Source organism: Sphaeramia orbicularis, chromosome 5 (genome assembly GCF_902148855.1).
Source record: "Sphaeramia orbicularis chromosome 5, fSphaOr1.1, whole genome shotgun sequence".
Classification (NCBI taxonomy): Eukaryota; Metazoa; Chordata; class Actinopteri; order Kurtiformes; family Apogonidae; genus Sphaeramia; species Sphaeramia orbicularis.
In genome coordinates, this window is record NC_043961.1 from 46,905,560 (window position 1) to 46,925,114 (window position 19,555).

Consider the following 19,555-nt stretch of genomic DNA (forward strand, 5'->3'; position numbering starts at 1 on the left):
TGTTTCCATATTTGCAGCACTTTTCTGTTTTTGCAGCGTGTTTCTGTATTAGCAGTGTTTCCTTCTAGCATTTGTTTTTTTATATGCAGTGTGTTCTTTTAATATGCAAGTCATTTCTGTATATGAAACGCATTTGCACCTGTCGGCCACCGTATTAAATAAAGAAAATAAAATGCAAACATAAAATAAAGCATTTAAAATGTAACTATTAAAATGTTCCTGTTTTATTCACAGATGACAGATGATTTTCTGTGAGCAGGTGTGGAAGTAACCATAGGTATCTGATGAACAGAAAATACTTATGACAGTATGAGCTCAGAGAACAGAGTGTTCAACACAGGAGATGGATGAATCTAACTCTGAATGCACTCCCCAGTGTAAACCTCTAATGTGTAAAATTTACTGCTGAAATGGAATATAATATACATAATTGTGATTACGTTAGTGTGTACTCACCACAAAGTATGATTCATTTTTGTCTCCTTGACCCTTAAAGACCCAAACAGCTTCTGGCAACCAAAACCATCTACTCATCTAACATGTTTAATAACTTCTGAACCACTAAACTTATCAATATGTTGAAATAACTGGTGTAAAATGCAGTTAGTTATCTTTTCATGTTCAGAGGCTGCATGGTGAACGTGGAAACACCGTCATCTTCTGAAATTCACCAGTAAAACCCATGGAGTTTGATAAAAGACAGTGGATGGAGACAGTTGGTTGTATGTTCAGTTACTGATACACTACAAAAATGCCAGTGTTAATTTAACACCCACAGTGTTGAAATTAACACTCTCAAAATGTCTGTATGTGTCCACACTGTACAGTGTCAAGGTAACACTTGAAAATTAAAAGATTAACACCCAGTTTTAGTTGGTTCAACACTCTTCATCGTTAAAAAGTAACACCACACAACACTTTCCAGTGTTGTATCCACACTACACTAGTGTTGGTGTTGAGATACAGTGTCATAAGTAGGGATGGGAATCGTTAAGAATTTAATGATTCCGATTCCATTATCGGTACTGCTTTTCGATCCGATTCCTTATCGATTCTCTTATCGATTCTCATTGGGTGAGGGAATAAAAGAGTACAAACAGGTGTGTTTGCATTTACTGTCTGTTATATTTCCATCTCTGCGCAGAAAATATAACATATACAGTATGTACAAATAGTAATAACAGATGACGCTGGGCCGGTTTGGGGGGGGGGGTACAGTGAAAGTGAAACTAAAGACGCTTTTCTAATTCCTCTATTGCTGCATTTCTACTACGTGGAACCGGTTCGACTCAGCTCAGTTTGTCTCCCGTTGTTGTGCACCTCATTTCCTTTCCCTTCTTACCTTTGGAAACTTGTATTTGAGGAGTTACGACGTTTGTTGCCCACACCAGAACTGGAACCGGCCTGGCGTTCACTCTGCCGCTACATTCACAAGCGCCGCTAGGTAGCGTATCAAATATGTGACATTCCTGTAAATGATTCACATGCTGTGGACAAATGTTGGAGGATACTGGAGGGATTCCACCCTTTTGAAGAAATGGAAGCTTTGATAGTGTTCCAAGTAAGTGGACCTGGTGTCGTCTGTTTAGACCGTTTCTGCCTCAACGCCATGTTGGCCACGTTCTGACCAAAACAATGCAGCGTAAGTGTGACATCATTGCGCATGCACAACGAAGGCAGAATCGATAAGCAGAATCAGTAAGCAGGCAGGCAAACGATTCCAAGGAATCGAGCTACTGGGAACCGGTTCTCAAAAACCAGTTCTCAATTCTCATCCCTAGTCATAAGTAACACTTTTCTCCCAACACCAACACTAGTGTAGTGTCTCAATTCTTCCCTTCTGTCATGGTTCCTGACTTTAAGTTTCCCAGAGCTGTCAGGCTCCACAGGTATGTTTAATCTCCTCCACCAATGTGGTTGAAGGTGTAATCAGTGAGAACACCTGGTCTAGAAGCAGCCATTTTGAAACATCATGAGTCAATGTGGCCTTGCTCATTCTGGTGTGAATATGTAACCGTCCTGTGAGGGTGTGGCTTGATCTACCCCAGTCAGGGTTAATGTTAAAACCCAGTTAGTGTTAAAAACATTCTGACTTGACAACTTTTATTTGTCAGAGGCAACATAGGCAATGTTATTTTATAGTAATGTGGTGTTAATACAACATCAACACTCTCTATTTAACACTGTCCCTGAAATTTTAACACTCCCATATTTGCTGTGTATCTTTGCTGAAAAAGCAACTTTTTCTTCAGTTCAGTTCTCTGTTTCTCATATAATAATCCTTAACTTTAATCTCAGCTTCTATGAACATCTACATGATCGGTAAATGAACTACAAAAAAATGCCTGATTTTCACTAAAGAAAAGGGAAATAGAGAAAATGAATCATTTGGGAACTGCCTCAAAAACAGCCCTGGGTCTTTATTTTCCTCAGTATCTTAGGATGGACTTCCTCATATTATTTTCCATTATAGAAGGACACATGCAGTGTTAGGTGGTCATAGTCACTTACTCTGTTGAATGAGGAAAAGAGTTAATATCTCCTCAACTGAAAAGCCCAGAATGGACAAAACACAAACTTACTTCTGGGTCTTACTGTGGCCTTTTGTAGTTTGTGTGGTCACTGTAGGTCACAGTGAGCTGAGGGTAGAGTTGTGCAAACTGCAGTGGTCACTGAATATTACACACTGAACCTTTACAAACTACTAATACTATAAATGAGTCACTGATCCAAATTAGGGGATGGAGAGTGTCTTTCTGAATTCTGTATGCTGTATAATACTCTACAGCTGTAGCCTCTGTCTGCTAAGGGAAGCATGTCAACGTTCCAAAAGGACAGAGGATGATAGTTTAGATGAAATATTTGTTGGCAAACGTTAGTCAGGAGACATTTGATTGTCAATAAAGGCCAGAGAAGAGAAACATGTGATCTATGTTTTAACCTCACATCGGTTAAGAACAAGGATCTGACAGTAGCTCATATAGATCAGTGAGTTACTGTAAACAGTTGTTTAATCCAGTTACTAATATTCATACACCTACCCCACACAGAGAGTTTGGGGTTTATTTACTATGTTCCAGCCAATCCATCAACCAAACTTTATTGAAATAGCACCTCTCAAACAAATCAGTTCAGTTCGCAAAACAATCAAAAGATAATATAAACAGCAATAATGTAAAAGTATGTAATATTACAAATAATAAACAAATTTCTGTAAAACACAGAAGTTGTCAATAAAATAAAATAGAACATAAACAGTAGTGATTAAATGTAACGTGATGAAAGAAAAATCACATTAATTCATTTCTTACATTAAAATAATATGATGATAATAAATAAGTATAGATAAAATTCACTAAACACACATATCACCACACTAACCATACGTATGTAAGTTTTAGATGTTAGAGACATGTGCCCTGTGTATTTTTGACTGGATTTGGCATTTAACACCTACTGGGACACATGCAAACATTTTAGTATTTGTATCTCAACTTTGAAGTTTTTTTTAGTACAATGAGCTCATACAAGTGTTTGATTCAGCAAACACTTGTACCCTCAGAAAACTGTTTAAATGACCTGCATGAACACATGTTTTACAGAATAAAGACAACATAATGCAAAATATTATCAAAGGAGTAAGATCTAAATAATTTGTAAGTTGCATTTAAGAACAAATGTGTTGGTACAAGCAGTTCTTGCAGGATTTGCGGAAAGAGACAGGAAATGTTTGGAATATGTCGGCTCTAAAGTGACGAATGTACAGAGGCATTGTGGAAAGTTTGTTTAGGAAACCTGATGGCTAAATAGAGTCACAAAGTGATGGTGCTGTAATGTGTGAACTATCCCTGGTATTATCAGGTATTGTGGTGTAAATCCACAGCCTGATGGCCATGGGGCCCCTCTAATCCTGAGTCTCTGTGTGTGTGTGTGTGTGTGTGTGTGTGTGTGTGTGTGTGTGTGTGTGTGTGTGTGTGTGCGTGTGTGTGTGTGTGTGTGTGTAGGCCTCTGTTTGACTGGTCTGTAGTATATTTAGGAGTAGCAATGTCAACCTTTGTTACATTCAACTGGGAATTCTGTCAGTCCCAGATGAGGGCTATTTTTGGAGCAGAGCCCTTTTAATCTACCCCACCTGTGGTTTGTGTTTGTTTGTGACAAAGTGTGTGTATGTGTGTGTGTGTCATATGTGCAGGAAAAAGATGAGAAAAATTCCTCGCAGAGCACAGAATTTCTATATAAAGTCAATCTATAAACTTTGGTGACATATAAGCTTTTAAAAGACACACAGTGATGTTACAACATGTGAGTCTGAGGTGTTTCATGACTGACAGTTTGTGTGAGGACAACAGGGTAGTTCAGTGTTAATAGTAATTTTTGATATAGATCTGCCAGGCATGTGGGTGGTGTGAGGCATGGTAATACTGGAACTGTTTGGTTAAATAATACAGGAGCACAATGTATTCACAAGAAAACGAAAAAATGAGACAGCTTGTGCCACCTGATTATAAACACATTTCTATTAATTACCACCTCAGGATCATGATGAGAAAAGTTAAGCCAAGTTAATCTCATCATATAACACGGACACTGATAAAATTTTACATCACAATATAAATGTAAAATAGAAGAGTTCAATGAAAAAACTAGAAGCACTCGGAGAGCGCAGACCTCCGCCAAGGCTGATCAGTGGCCCCCCCCCGTGGGCCCCCCCACCCCCGATCACCACCAAAATTTAATCATTTCTTCCTTATCCCATTTCCAACAAACCCTGAAAATTTAATCAAAATCTGTCCATAACTTTTTGAGTTATGTTGCACACTAACGGACAGACAAACAAACAAACCCTGGCAAAAACATAACCTCCTTGGCGGAGGTAAACACTCATTTCATTTCTCAAGAGCTCCAACAATATCTAGTACCAGAGTCACATGATATGAAAGCTACAGGAAAAAACATAGATATCTTGAATTATTTAAATATTAGTAAAATAAATACATTACATATTAGTAATTAATCAAAAATCTTATTAGTTATAGCACAGCTTTGTTGAATACTTGATTCTGATGACAGTATTCACTTGTGTTATTTCTGAGTAACAGGTCGTTGCTATGAATAACAGGGCTGTTCTGATCATACACTCAGATGGCCATTTTCAAAATCAATAAAAAAAAAATTTCACACATTATTTGTTGTCAGATAATCGACTTGTTCAGTAAGTATCCATGTAATAAGCTGGATGATGTACTGCAAACCAGTTACCAGTGAAACAGGCCCTAATACAAACCTGATTTATGTACCAGATATTTTTAATGCATTTGGTACAAACCTTCTTATTTTTTATCAGCTATATTTTAAGGAAAAATCTGTGTTTTTTCTATAGATTCCATGTCATGTGATGATGATTGATAACTAGGTCTGACTTTTTTCATTGGAAATAATGGCATCCCCTTGTCAAATTTACAAGAACTACAGTGTGTCATAAATATTAGATCAGCGGTATAATTTATAATTATTACAGAGTTTATAGCTGCTGAGGCTAAAATTGCTAGAATTGTGTGTCTCCTCTCAGTCCAAATGAAAAGACTACATATAAAGATAGATGAACATAATATCCTTTGATGCTGCTCTGGAAAATTCAAGCTGCTTGTCCAACCATCTGTGTTGAGACATGGAGTAGAGCAATAGAACCATGTCCAGGTTATTCACCAATAATTGATGATTTGCTATGAGCAAGTGTACAAATAATGATAGTTATCTCATGAACACTCTGGAGAGTCTGTGGATGTATTATGTAGAATATATTTATTGACAGTATGGACTCAGAGAACAGAGAACTGGCCATGCAAGAGACGGATGAATATAGCTCTGAATGCACGGTAACAGACCAATGTATAAGATTTACTGCTGTTTCTGTCTGTTACTAATGGCGCGTATGTGGAACCGGCTAAGACTAAGCTCGACTCCACTCAATTCAACTCTGATACCAGATACTATTCCTGGAGACCGTTTCTATTACAGGATACTACCGACTTTAGAGTACCTGGACATCATAGCGAAGTAACTTCTGTGACGTCTCCTCAGAGAGTTGCTGATAAACTCGCTCGTTGCGTGTTGTCCTGTCAAGTTCATGCTGAATTTTTTAACTGGCCGCCAAGGACAGAAATGTGTGAACCTCCTTGACTGACCACGGTGTAGTTTTGCGGGCTGCCTTCATGTGGATAAACCTACCAGTATATTCACTGTAAACTTCCAAATCTGTTTTCTTTTTTTTTTTTTTTAAATGGTGGGTCGCACATTGATAACACAAGGATGCACTCTCTGACCAATCAGTGGTCTGCAGTGTTTACACGTCACGTTTTAGTATCTCTTCCCTCGTTTTGGAACCTCAACGGAGCAGATACCCAAAAACTAGTTCTGGGTACTGGGTTCCAGGTCCTTTTATGTAATGGAAACGCAAAAAGGCAGGGTCGAGTCAAGTCGAGCCAGTACCACATAATGGAAATGCAGCATATGTGGGTCACTTCACATGGAGCCCAGCTGTTGCACCATCATGTTCTGACAGAATCTGATTAGGGATTGGTAACTACAGCTGTCAGTCATATCCTTAACCTCCTACCTGTCTGAAAATGCCTGTGATTAGATAAATGGATACATCACGGACTAGACTTTCTACAGAACAAATACACAAGCAAAGAGTAGATGCAGAGGTCTCATGTCCTCACAGATTTTTATTCATTCATTCCTATATTTATTTATTTTAAAATTACAATATGCTAAAAGGGAATTTTTGCTCAGTGTTGCTAAAAAGTATCAAGCTGCAGCTTTAATGTGGGGGGTTAATGCTATTAACTATCTGTCCATCTGTTTGTCATCATTTTGTTTCCAGAGCACTAGAACTAGAACACCATTCAATAATTGTTATTGTTGTTGTTATTATTTATTTTTTATTTATTTATTTATTTATTTATTTTTACCAAGATGTACAGTAGTTTGTCCTAATTTCAGTAGTTTGTCCTAATCTGGATTGGAACTACAAAATTATTCAATACTTTTTCCAGTAATCTATTCATAAACTACTCAACTCCTTTGATCTCAGGGGACAAACTCAAGGAGCATAAGTCAACATCACTAACAAGTCCCACTGTCGTGAATGTAATGTGCTTCTGTAAAGAGACAAACAGACTGTTTTCAGCAAAATAGTTTTACAATGTATCTGGATGTCAGTATGGAGTGCCAGAGATGCCAAAATTAAATAAATGAATACATCATCTGAAAAGGCCTTAAATGTGTGATTAATTAATTAAAACTGGAAATACATTCATTAAATAAATAAATAAATACATCTTTCAATATTTACTTAAATGTGTGATGAATTAATTTAAATAGTAATTTAGGCATATATAATTATTTCACTATTCATTTAATTATTTCACAATCCCTGTGCCAAGAGAACCACAATGAATTTATTTTTATCTGCCAACCTTGCCCATCAAAAGACCTTCATGAGCTCTCTCTTGCTTTAAGAAGAGATATTTTGGAACTAGCAGATAATGTAGTCAGGAGCTGCTGACCCAGAGTATGTGGCGGATAAAGTAGAGGAATTTATCAAAAATAAATCAAAGAAATAAATGCCTGTCTGTCTTCCTTGTTGAATTTTATCAGTGGGAACCATATCCAAACTAGAAGCACTCGGAGAGCGCAGACCTCCGCCAAGGCTGATCAGTGGCCCCCCCCATGGGCCCCCCCACCCCCGATCACCACCAAAATTTAATCATTTCTTCCTTATCCCATTTCCAACAAACCCTGAAAATTTCATCCAAATCTGTCCATAACTTTTTGAGTTATGTTGCACACTAACGGACAGACAAACAAACAAACAAACTAGAAGCACTCGGAGAGCGCAGACCTCCGCCAAGGCTGATCAGTGGCCCCCCCCGTGGGCCCCCCCACCCCCGATCACCACTAAAATTTAATCATTTCTTCCTTATCCCATTTCCAACAAACCCTGAAAATTTCATCCAAATCTGTCCATAACTTTTTGAGTTATGTTGCACACTAACGGACAGACAAACAAACAAACAGACAAACAAACAAACAAACCCTGGCAAAAACATAACCTCCTTGGCGGAGGTAACAAATGTAAATCAGATGAAAACTGCCACCTAATGTGTCAGAGTGTGTTGACTGATTCTGTATCATTCCATTATCTGGGATTGATTTGTCTTGACTTACTGTGCAGAATCAGATGTTAGTGTCTGTTGATGAGCCGCAGTGACAGATAAAATAAATTCATTGTGGCCTTCTTGGGCAGAGATCATGAAATAATTAAATAAATAGTGAAATAATCATATATGCTTAAATCGCGATTTTAATTAATTCATGACACATTTAAGTAATTATTGGTAGATGTATTTATTTATTTAATCTATGTATTTCCAATTTCAATTAATAAATGACACATTTAAGGCCTTTTTAAATGATGTATTCATTTATTTTTATTTTGGCACCCTGGCACTCCTTACTAATAAAGTCAGACCTTTTTTTTAAACTTGATATTTTTTTTCAATATTATCATGATACCTTTGCATATTCTTCTATGTCTAGGTGTATTTTATTTACGATGAGGAGGTGGAAGAAGAAGAGAAGGAGGAACCTCCTTCTCTAGAACCAGTCAAACCAGTTAATGACAAACCTCACAAGTTCAAGGACCACTACTGCAAGAAGCCAAAGTTCTGCGATGTCTGCGCACGGATGATAGTTTGTATGTTCAACTCTTCTGCTCTTACATAAAACATGGCCAAACACTGTCACATTTTTGTTCAAAAAACAAGTTTTTGACATTGTTTTTGTTCATTTTTTTTCTTTCTCAGTGAACAATAAGTTTGCATTGCGATGTAAGAACTGCAAAACCAGCATCCATCACCAGTGTCAGTCCTATGTGGAGTTTCAGAGGTGTTTTGGCAAAATTGTGAGCTTGATGCTTCAGAGTTCCTGAACAATATTTTAGACCTGCTCTGCAGATCATACATCACATAACTGTACATTTATCTCTCATTTTGTCTCATGTCTTTTTCCTTTAGCCCCCAGGATTCAGACGAGCGTACAGTTCTCCTCTGTACAGCAGTCAGCAGAACGCCACCGTCTCACAGCTGCTGCCTTTTTGTGAGTCCAGCTTATGTACATGTTTACATTAGATACAAACCAAATGCACCAGGAACTGTCCTAGTTTTACACTACATCTTACAGTAATATACTGAGTGTTTTCTCTGTATGACTGTTCACCTTTTAAACATTCAACAGTTTTGTTTTCGATCCCAATAGAGTTTTGGTTTGTAGTCACTGAAAACATTCACAAAAATGAATGGCTTTGGTTGATTAATCCAAGAAAAGGTAGCTCACAAAGCTAACTAAGGTTGTGGGAAAAACATTTCGTTAGCCTCATAACATAATTGCCTAAGTTTACAATATATGGACAAAAGTAATAAGACATGTTGAATTCAGGTGTTTCCTTTCTAACAGGGGTCTGGGATACAAAACAATAATGAAAAATGTCATAATATAGTTTTAAATTGTGATAAATATCATTGCATTGCATTGGTTAGTATTGTTTAAATTGTTAGTTTTGCTTCCAAAATGCCTCAGAGACGGTTTTTACTTTGATTTTTTTATCCATGACTATGATTTTAAATGTTCTACCTCTAAATTTCTAAAATATTTTTCATGCTCTGACTGTAAACGTCAATATCAATGATCAATATATCTATCACAATATAAAACTACCTTATGATATTTGTCATTATTGTTTTGTATCCCAGACCCCTGTTAGAAAACAAACTGAATTCAACATGTCCCAATACTTCTATCTATATGGGTATGACTTAGGCAATTCTGTTATGAGGCTAACGATTTCTACTCTTGACTGTCACAATAATGCAGGTCAGATTTACAGACATGTTGTTTGTGTTTGTTTTCCTACTTTGTTGATGTGGAGTATTTTGATCGGCAGCACAGTCAAACCGCACTGACCCTGTGTTTGAGACTCTACGTATTGGTGTCATCATGGCCAACAAGGAACGAAAGAAAGGCTCAGAGGACAAGAAGAACGTAAGTGTGAATCCACTGGTAACAGATTAAAGAAGTGTAATTTCACATCACCCAAACTATGTGTCAGGGGTGGAATGTAACAAATACTTACCTCGAATACTGCACTTTAAGCACAAATGTGTGGTACTTAAGTATTTTATGTAACTTCACATTTCCACTTCACTACACCTCAGAGGCACATATTATACTTCATATTGTACAAATGTAAAATGGTCTGGATTATAATGGAATATTATACATTGTACTATGTTACTACACAACTGGATTTTCATAGTTTTACAAATAAAGTAGAATATAGTGTGTTAGTACTATTACATAAGTAAAATATCTTAATACTACTTTCTCCACTGTCACCTGTACATGCGTTTTAATAATGAAATAATTTAAAACATTACATCATTTTTATGAATAAGTTATGTGTACTGTATGATTTGTTCTGTTTTGTCTCATTAATTAATTTATAGTAGATTATCAAGTGTTTGTTACTGGAGGATTCTGTTGGTTCTGTAAATTGGCTTGAGCGTCTAGTTCGACTAGCTCTATATGTAAAGTGTCATGAGATAACTGTTGTGATTCGGTGCTATATAAATAAATTTTGATTGATTGATTGATTGATTATAGCATAGGTAAGTCATTAGATTGTTTAGAGTCTTTATCTTCTCCATTTAATGATTTCTTTCTCACATTGCTTTTATTATCTCAGCGTTCGTGTTTGCTGTAATCTGATTTTAAAACATACAAAAAAAAAAGAAATTTAGAGTTCCTTAACATTTTTTGTGCTTCATAATTCTGTGGTTTCGCTCAGTTTACACAAATTTACAGATTGAGCTCTATATCTAAAAATTGTTTTTCTTTATTATTGTCCACATTGTCCTTTCTTTCAGTACTCAAGTAATATTTATTAATATTTTCCAAGTGTTTCTCAACTCTTATATACTGACTGAAAAGTGATTTGCCATCCAGTTAGGTTTTTGATTTTCTTAACATCATTAAGTGTTTTCTCATATTGTACTATGTATTGTGATTGTTGTTCCTGAATCATTCAGATGATGATGATGATGGAGGAGGATGAGTCTCAGCCTAAACCAGAGGAGGAAGGAGGTGATGGAGGTATGTGTGTGATGTAGAGACACAACACAGCCCAGTTTAATGTCAACAGGAGACTGTGAACACCACCCTCTGTGTGTTTTGTTGTGTTATGTCCAGCAAACACAGATGGAGACAAAAGAGGAGACAAGGCTCCCACTGATGACAAGGTAAAGTAGAAATAAATGTGGCATGATGCTGAAGAATATTATAATGATTATAGTATCTACAGAGTGAATTGTAGTGAGGGATTCATCGTTATTAAAAAAGCTTGTGCTGTGTTTTGTATGTGTTTCTCAGAGTAAAAAGCTTCAGCCAGGGAAGATCGGCGTGTTCAGTCAGTCTCACTATTACCTGGCTCTTTACCGTTTTAAGGCCATAGAAAAAGACGACCTAGACGTTCAGTATGTACATCCTCCATGTTTTCCTGACTGTTTATCATGCACCTAGATATACAAAATACAACAAAAATACCTGTTTCCTGTTTCTTGTTAAGTGCTGGGGACCGCATCACAGTGATAGACGACTCCAATGAGGAGTGGTGGAGGGTGAGTCCCACATTTGTTTTTCATGACTGAGTTGATGTTTATTTTAGGATTTTTTTGTGTTCGTTGACTGGAAGCTCCAAAGATAAGTTCAGGATGCACTTGGTCTCAGTTTAAGAATTTATTCTGATCACATGTGAAATATAAAAGCTAGTGCTGGTCTCTCTAGACAAGAGCTCCCGCAGGAACCCGAGTCAAAGAGCCCCCAATACCAGATGTGGTTGATAATTATCTTCTTGGGCGACTCCACCCCGAACAATGGGTTGGACTTTGCAATGTCATCTGACTCTGTCTTCTGATTGGGCCTCACCTATTGACGTGGCTTGCCAACCGTCAGTCCACATCTTGTTGCCGGGATGTGCTATGCAAAGTGTCATGACTGTGGTTTTAGAAATGTATCTAATGGAATGCAAGGTCCTAGCTTCTGTAGCCACAACATCTTCTTGGGGCGGCGATGGCTCAGATGGTAGAGTGGGTCGTCGAATTACTGAAGGGTTGGCGGTTCAAATCCCGCTCTGTCCATGTGCTGTTGTGTCTTTGGGCAAGACATTTCACCCTCCTTGCCTCCAGTGCTGCTACTCACACTGGTGTATGAATACATGTGAATGTTTGGTGGTGGTCGGAGGGGCCGTAGGCGCAGATTAGCTGCCATGCTTCCCTCAGTCTGCCCCAGGGCAGCTGTGGATACATATGTAGTTTACCACCACCAGAGGGAGAATGTGAGAGTGAATGAATAATGGATTCTCTGTACTTGCTTTGAGTATGCGTTCATAGAATAGCGCTATATAAATCTAATCCATTATTATTATTATTATTCAGTGAGCAGAACTGACCCTGAATCTTATCAGTACTGGAGTCCATGAGTTTACTGGGAGACAAGTTTCATCAGTAGAGAAATACATGACGTGACATTTCAGAGCAGTTCAGAGCAATACTGTAATTATTTTATCATTATTCTTCATTTACACCAAAAAGTTCTGACACATTATGGACGCAAAGTTAAACTGAACTGAGGACCAGGTTATTTGGAATATAAATTTTAACCACCAATCTGACTGCTTACCAGTGCTTTTGTCATAGTTTTTGTCTTTCTGCAGGTTGAAGAATTGGTCAGTGTAGTCACAGTGATACTGCTGAAAGCACAGAGACGTGTTAGAATCTTGTGTAAGAATTTGCTCAGGCAAAATGCATTTTTAAAAATATCAGTGTGGTTGATGAGAAACACATTGATCATCAAGAATAGGACTCCTCAGGTGACGGCCAAAGTGAGGGATTTTTGTACAATGGTCATTAGCCACTTCAATGTTGTATGGCGTAAGATACGTTGTAGTATTTTGTTTGCTGTTTAGCCAAATGTTGTGTTTTAAAAATTACAAAATATAAATTGTAGTGAAGTAAAATACAGTTTTTCAATGAAAACCTACCTGAAAAGGTCAAATGACTGAGCCTGTTCTCACTCTAAAAAACTACCGTTAGATAGTGAGCCCTAGGCGTTTAGGCCCCCCCCCCCACACACACACACACACACACACACACACACACATACACACATACACACACACCATCACCACCAAAATTTAATCATTTGTTCCTTGTGCCAGTATCAACATTTCCTGAAATTTTCATCCAAATCTGTCCATAACTTTTTGAGTTATCTTGCACATGAACAGACAAACACACAGACAAACCAACGCCGGCAAAAACATAACCTCTTTGGCGGAGGTAATAAGTGAAGGTTATAATCCAACAGCAAAATCTACAGACTTACACCCAGGAGATCAGGGTTTGTGCCCCATTTCATGCTGTTTGTTACTAGTATTTCTTATTTTCATCTGACCTCTGACCGTTTTTCTAACCCTATCCAATCTCTATCTCAAACTAAATCTGTGGCATTACTGTAACCATGGCACTGGACAAGCCTGCAAGCTGAAAAAAGATTTCAAAAGTGTACTATATGAATTGAACTGTGACCCCCTGTACTATGTTAGTACGTGACAATGCAGGTGTGAGAATGTACAGTAATGACAGTATTTGCAATTTGTTACTTCCCTCTCTGAGAAAATGAGCATACACAACTAAATAAATCAATAGTTTGTAGTTTTGTCTGGAGCAAGTGAACTAGGCTCTGATGTGTTGTCAGCAGGTGGCGCCCCAGTCTACAGTACATTACACATGTCTCTAATAAACCTTGGAGAAAATACAGATCGTTTTGGTTCAAAAATATTTTTTTTTCATGTATAGTACAGAGGAATAATTCAGTCTCATCAGTCCATATGACCTGTTGTAAGAGATATTTTCACACTTTTTCGCACTGCACATTTATTTATTTATTTTTCAAAACAAGCATAAACATAAAAACACATCCTTCAAGTTAAAACCCCTTTTTTTTGGAAATGTATTCAAATTTAAATGTGTTCTATGCAAAATGTCAAAATACACATTAAATACATTTAGGGAAAAGTACCTATCATTTCATCATAAAACTTAGGACATGAAGTTTTGTTTTTTTTTTTTGATAAAGCCACTTACATTGTTTATCAATTAAGTTTATGAAGTACATTATATTATTTAAATGGAGAAATCATAGATATGAGATGGTTTGGTATTTCATACAAATTGTTTCCACAGTTGGTGGTCAAAGTAGAGCCGTCTCCTTTTCATAATCCATTTGTCTATTTCTACACAATTTCACAACCACTCTGGATGATGTGTTCCTGTATAGTTCAAGCAGCTGCAAACCATAAACTGTGGTTCCAGCAGTTCACTGTAAAACCATGTACTTACCTAGGGGAAGAGTGGAGAGAGGACAGGCTTCATCCCTGCCAACTACATCATCCGAGTGCGAGCAGGAGAGAGGGTCTACAAGGTGACACGATCCTTTGTTGGCAACAGAGAGATGGGCCAAATCACTCTGAAGAAAGACCAGGTGAGAAAACACAAAACACACACACAAAAAAAACAAACAAACATATATATATATATATATATATATATATATATATATATATATATATATATATATATATATGTATATACAGGGTGGGGAAGCAAAATTTACAATGAACATTTAGTTGTTTTTTCTCAGCAGGCACTACGTCAATTGTTTTGAAACCAAACATATATTGATGTCATAATCATACCTAACACTATTATCCATACCTTTTCAGAAACTTTTGCCCATATGAGTAATCAGGAAAGCAAACGCCAAAGAGTGTGTGATTTACTGAATGCACTCGTCACACCAAAGGAGATTTCAAAAATAGTTGGAGTGTCCATAAAGACTGTTTATAATGTAAAGAAGAGAATGACTATGAGCAAAACTATTACGAGAAAGTCTGGAAGATACTATTAAAGAAGAATGGGAGAAGTTGTCACCCGAATATTTGAGGAACACTTGCGCAAGTTTCAGGAAGTGTGTGAAGGCAGTTACTGAGAAAGAAGGAGGACACATAGAATAAAAACATTTTCTATTATGTAAATTTTCTTGTGGCAAATAAATTCTCATGACTTTCAATAAACTAATTGGTCATACACTGTCTTTCAATCCCTGCCTCAAAATATTGTATGTGTATATGTATGTATATGTATATGTGTGTATATATATATATATATATATATATATATATATATATATATGTATATATACACACACACACATACATATATGCAGCCACTTCTGTGCCGACAGTTTTATATAACCACTTTATATAATACCAAGTCCAATTTTATCAGTCTATACATAGGAGAAGAGTGGGAATGTGAAATATGTATCTTTCTGAAGCTGCATGGATCTTTATGTTTGAAGTTGTGTAGCACTTAAAAGTCAACACAAATATAAAAAATACATGAAGAGATACACATTAACTAGAAATGGTGGTGTCATACTGCATCTGTATACACCCACATTCCAAACATTCCTAATACAGCCCTCTAGTTTACTTACTTAGGAGGGCAGTCACATCCCGGACCAGCCCCAGCCCTGATCTGATACAAAGCAGTGATTGTCTTGGGGGCCCTATTGACTGTCTAGAGGTTCAATACACAGTACGAGCATGATGAATACAATCAATCAATCAATCAATCAAATTTTATTTATATAGAGCCAAATCATAACAAAACTTATCTCATGACACTTTACATATAGAGTTGGTCAAAACCAGACTCTAAGCCAATTTACAGAAATCCAACAGAATCCTCCAGGAGCAAACACTAGTGACTGGTGACAGTGGCGAGGAAAAACTTCCCTTTAACAGCAGAAACCTCGAGCAGACCCAGACTCCTGAAGGATGGCCGTCTGCCTTGACCAGTTGGGGTTAAAGAGAGAGAGTAAAGGAGGAGAAAAGAGAGAGTGATAGAGATAGAGAGAGACTGGGGGAGAGGGGGAGAGGGGGAGAAGTAGGGGGAGACACATGGATGCAGTTGATGCACAGATAACTGAACTAGAACATCTATGGAACTATATAATAAACACTATCATAACTATATGGATAAGTGAGTGATGACAATGAAGGCAGGAGAGAGGCAGGACCACAGCAGCAGGTGCAGAGATGATCCAGGGAAAACCTGTGATGATCCTGGGAAAACCTGTGATGATCCTGAGAAAACCTGTGAGGCAATAAAGCACAGAGACTCCAGGGAAGAAGTCAAGTCCGTAGCATGTATTCACTGGGGCGTAAATAGAAGAGAAAATTAGGAGAGGAAAAGTCAGGGAGAAAGAGGAGCAGAGAGGAGGTCATAGAGGAGGAGGGAGAGGAGCAGAGAAGAGCTCAGTGTATCCAGATGAGTCTCCCAGCAGTCTAAGCCTATAGCAGAACTAAGAGCAGCCTGAGCCGCCCTAACTGTAAGATTCATCAAAAAGGAACGCTTTTAACCTACTCTTAAACATAGAGAGGGTGTCTGCCTCCCGGACCGCGGCAGGGAGGTGGCTCCACAACCGTGGAGCTTGAAACACAAGAAACACATCTGTCATTCAGATGGACTCAGTCGCATAACAGCCATTCTGGTGAGTGCAATAACACTCCAATCCAGCGGGTGGTGGTAAATCACCACTGCTACAGAAGTCACCGCCACTCTATACCAGGCAAACACAGACAAGAGTGAAACAACACTAATGATTATTTTGGTCAGTTTTTAGAAATATTTTAAGGTATAAATCATACAAATTGCTGATTTAATGTCTGTCAAAGTGTGAGCATCCACGAGACCACCTCTGATAGAGACTGTTGGAACTGATCAGCAAAACAAGACCTTTATGGTATTAGTTATTTGTATTACTACTATTGTTTTAACACATATACATCAAAAACAAATAAAAATTCAATTTCTTCCACTGCATAAGATTCCCTTAGTACTCTTATGCAGTGACCAGCTCTGCTCATATTTACTCTGACATGCACACATATCCACTGTTTAGGACACCCGCACTCACTAACCTGTATTTCTCAGTCATTATGTGTGTTTGTCACGTTTGTGTCCAGATTGTGGTGAAGAAGGGTGAGGAGGTGAACGGCTACCTGAAGGTCAGCACAGGACGAAAGCTCGGCTTCTTTCCTGCCGACCTGCTGCAGGAGATCTGAGGAGGAGCACCAGCCATCACACCACCTGCTGTAACTGACAAGGCAGAAGCAGCAGTAACACTTTATACTTGAATTTATTGTCAGCACATTAATTTTTAGGTGTGCTTTTCCATTGACTACAGTATATTCTTTGCACAGACTAGCGAGATAAAATAAAATATGAATACTGTGTCATCCAAAAACTAATGTTCATTGTGTTTTTACAAGTACTGTGGAAATACTACATTCAGCGCTTTTGATTTTAAGCACATTTAGCATCTACTATATTAGACTACTATAGGTTGTCTTTACTCTTTTCATAATGTTGCAGAATGCGGTCTAGTTTTAGAAGCTCTGCTTTTCAATGATTTATTTGGGAATTCATTAACCTTGTTGAAATGCAATATATGTGCTGTACTGAGCATGTAGTTAAGATTAAAATTAAACAGTGGAATTTTGGGGAAAGTATTCAGTGTGTTATTTCTTGTACTAATGTTATCTGAAAATGTCTTACAGCAAAATCTCTGGTCTAAGGTTCAGGTTTAGTGAAGTTGCAGGTTGCAACCAAATTAATATCCAACCACCCTCCACTATGGCAGTCACACAAAACCACAACAGTCCCTATTTACAAACTGTTTGGCTTGATCTGGAATTTTCAGGTTGACAATAATTCTGGTCCACACCCAGATATAATAGGTGATGACAACGCACCTTACTATTGGATGCCATCCACTGTAAAATGAAAAAAAAAAAAGAAATAGACATCTATTCAGAAGTATCGTGTAAAACTGATGAACTGGGTTAACAGTGGCCTGATTTCTGTCCAGATATAAAAACCTCACCCTGTGGTGCTTTCACATCTACCTCATTTGATCCAGACTTTCAGTTTGATCTCTTTGGTATGACCAAAACAGGTGGACTCATTCTGAATCAAACTGATCTGTGGTTTGGATCATGTACAGTAAGAAAATACTTTTTAAAAAGTTCAGACTTTTATACAAGGCTATCATCATGACAAAAAATAAAAGAAGAAAAACAACAAAGAAGGAAGAAGTAGAAAATTTGCTGAATTAAATGTTAGCTGTTTCAAAAGATCATATATAATACTAACGGTTCCATCAGGAAATTTATGTCATAGCCCGTTGTCAAGTACATGTGAGTACTAAGTCACTGCTCTATCAGGCAGGTATGGTCAGTGACATGTCGCCTCCTTCACGGACTGTTTCAGCACTGGTAATGACACAGACTTGTTGTTCTGTCCAATTACCTGGGCTGTGATGGACTGGTCACTGACCCATGCACCAGTCTAAGATGACACATTATCGGCCAGTGCTGGGTCACGTCCCTAGGACAATGGCAGAGTGCAAAGCTTTCAGCTGCACAAATTACAAGCACGAACACATGCTTTCCACTTAATCTGCTCACTGACTGCTGCTTGTTTACTCATACTCATCACCCAGAATCAATGACAGGAACGTCACTTACAGTTCTCACTGGCTCCTCCCCATTGGTTCTGCCCACGTGTGTTATTCATGTAATGAAAAGATCCAGTGTGGTGCATTCATGGCACTTTTTTAGTGAATTTGCTCCTCCCTTGCTTATAAGTATGACACAAAGTACAATTAATGTTGTAAATATGAACAGTACAGATACACTTTAACAACATGCTGAAGTCAGATGCTCAGTCGTTTACACATGGAGATGCTGCACATGTAAGTGGGGATGACAGGACACATAAGTCTGCTCTCCAAATTGCAGTATTTTTTATCATTTCTAACTGGGCCAAATGTGTAGGTTAAAACAAGAACATAAACTCTGGTTCAGATTGTCAGGGGTGAAAACATCCTAAATCATACATGCTAAATATGTGGTTTTCACTGCAAAAGGGGATGAAAACTGTAATCTGAGTAAAGTAACTAAAGCTGTCAGACAAAGGACGTGGAGTAAAACAATATGTGCCTCTGAGTTGAAATGGGATTGAAATGCAAGTTGCATACATTTGGGGAAATGCCTTAGATTTATATTTACTGAAAGTTTTAAGGGGCTTTGAGTAACTCACAAGTGACTTGGATGACCAATCCTCTTTTTTTCCCTTTGGCCACACTGGACACAGTGTATTGTCATCAGCTGGTCATCCGTCCGTCCATCCTTAAGTACAAAAACTTTGGCATGCACTGATAAGTCAGGCCACTGGGTGGCAGTAGTGCACCTGATTAGACAGGTCAGATAGGTTACTGTTACAGCAAATCAGCAGATTCCCTGGAA

General features: G+C 37.8%; 1 protein-coding gene across 4 annotated transcripts in view; it reads left to right on the forward strand.

Annotated features, from left to right (window-relative positions):
* LOC115419531 (SH3 and cysteine-rich domain-containing protein 3) overlaps positions 1-17,459 on the forward strand; it is a 26,393-nt gene extending 8,934 nt beyond the window's left edge. For all 4 annotated transcript variants that reach the window (XM_030134375.1, XM_030134374.1, XM_030134376.1 and 1 more), the window contains exons 4-13: positions 8,605-8,761; positions 8,871-8,968; positions 9,081-9,162; positions 10,007-10,104; positions 11,151-11,214; positions 11,311-11,360; positions 11,491-11,594; positions 11,687-11,738; positions 14,524-14,661; positions 17,213-17,459. In XM_030134375.1, the coding sequence (XP_029990235.1) occupies positions 8,605-8,761; positions 8,871-8,968; positions 9,081-9,162; positions 10,007-10,104; positions 11,151-11,214; positions 11,311-11,360; positions 11,491-11,594; positions 11,687-11,738; positions 14,524-14,661; positions 17,213-17,311 (942 nt within the window). In that variant the 3' untranslated portion in view covers positions 17,312-17,459. The remainder of the gene's footprint in view (positions 1-8,604; positions 8,762-8,870; positions 8,969-9,080; positions 9,163-10,006; positions 10,105-11,150; positions 11,215-11,310; positions 11,361-11,490; positions 11,595-11,686; positions 11,739-14,523; positions 14,662-17,212) is intronic.
* The last annotated feature ends 2,096 nt before the right edge of the window (positions 17,460-19,555 follow it).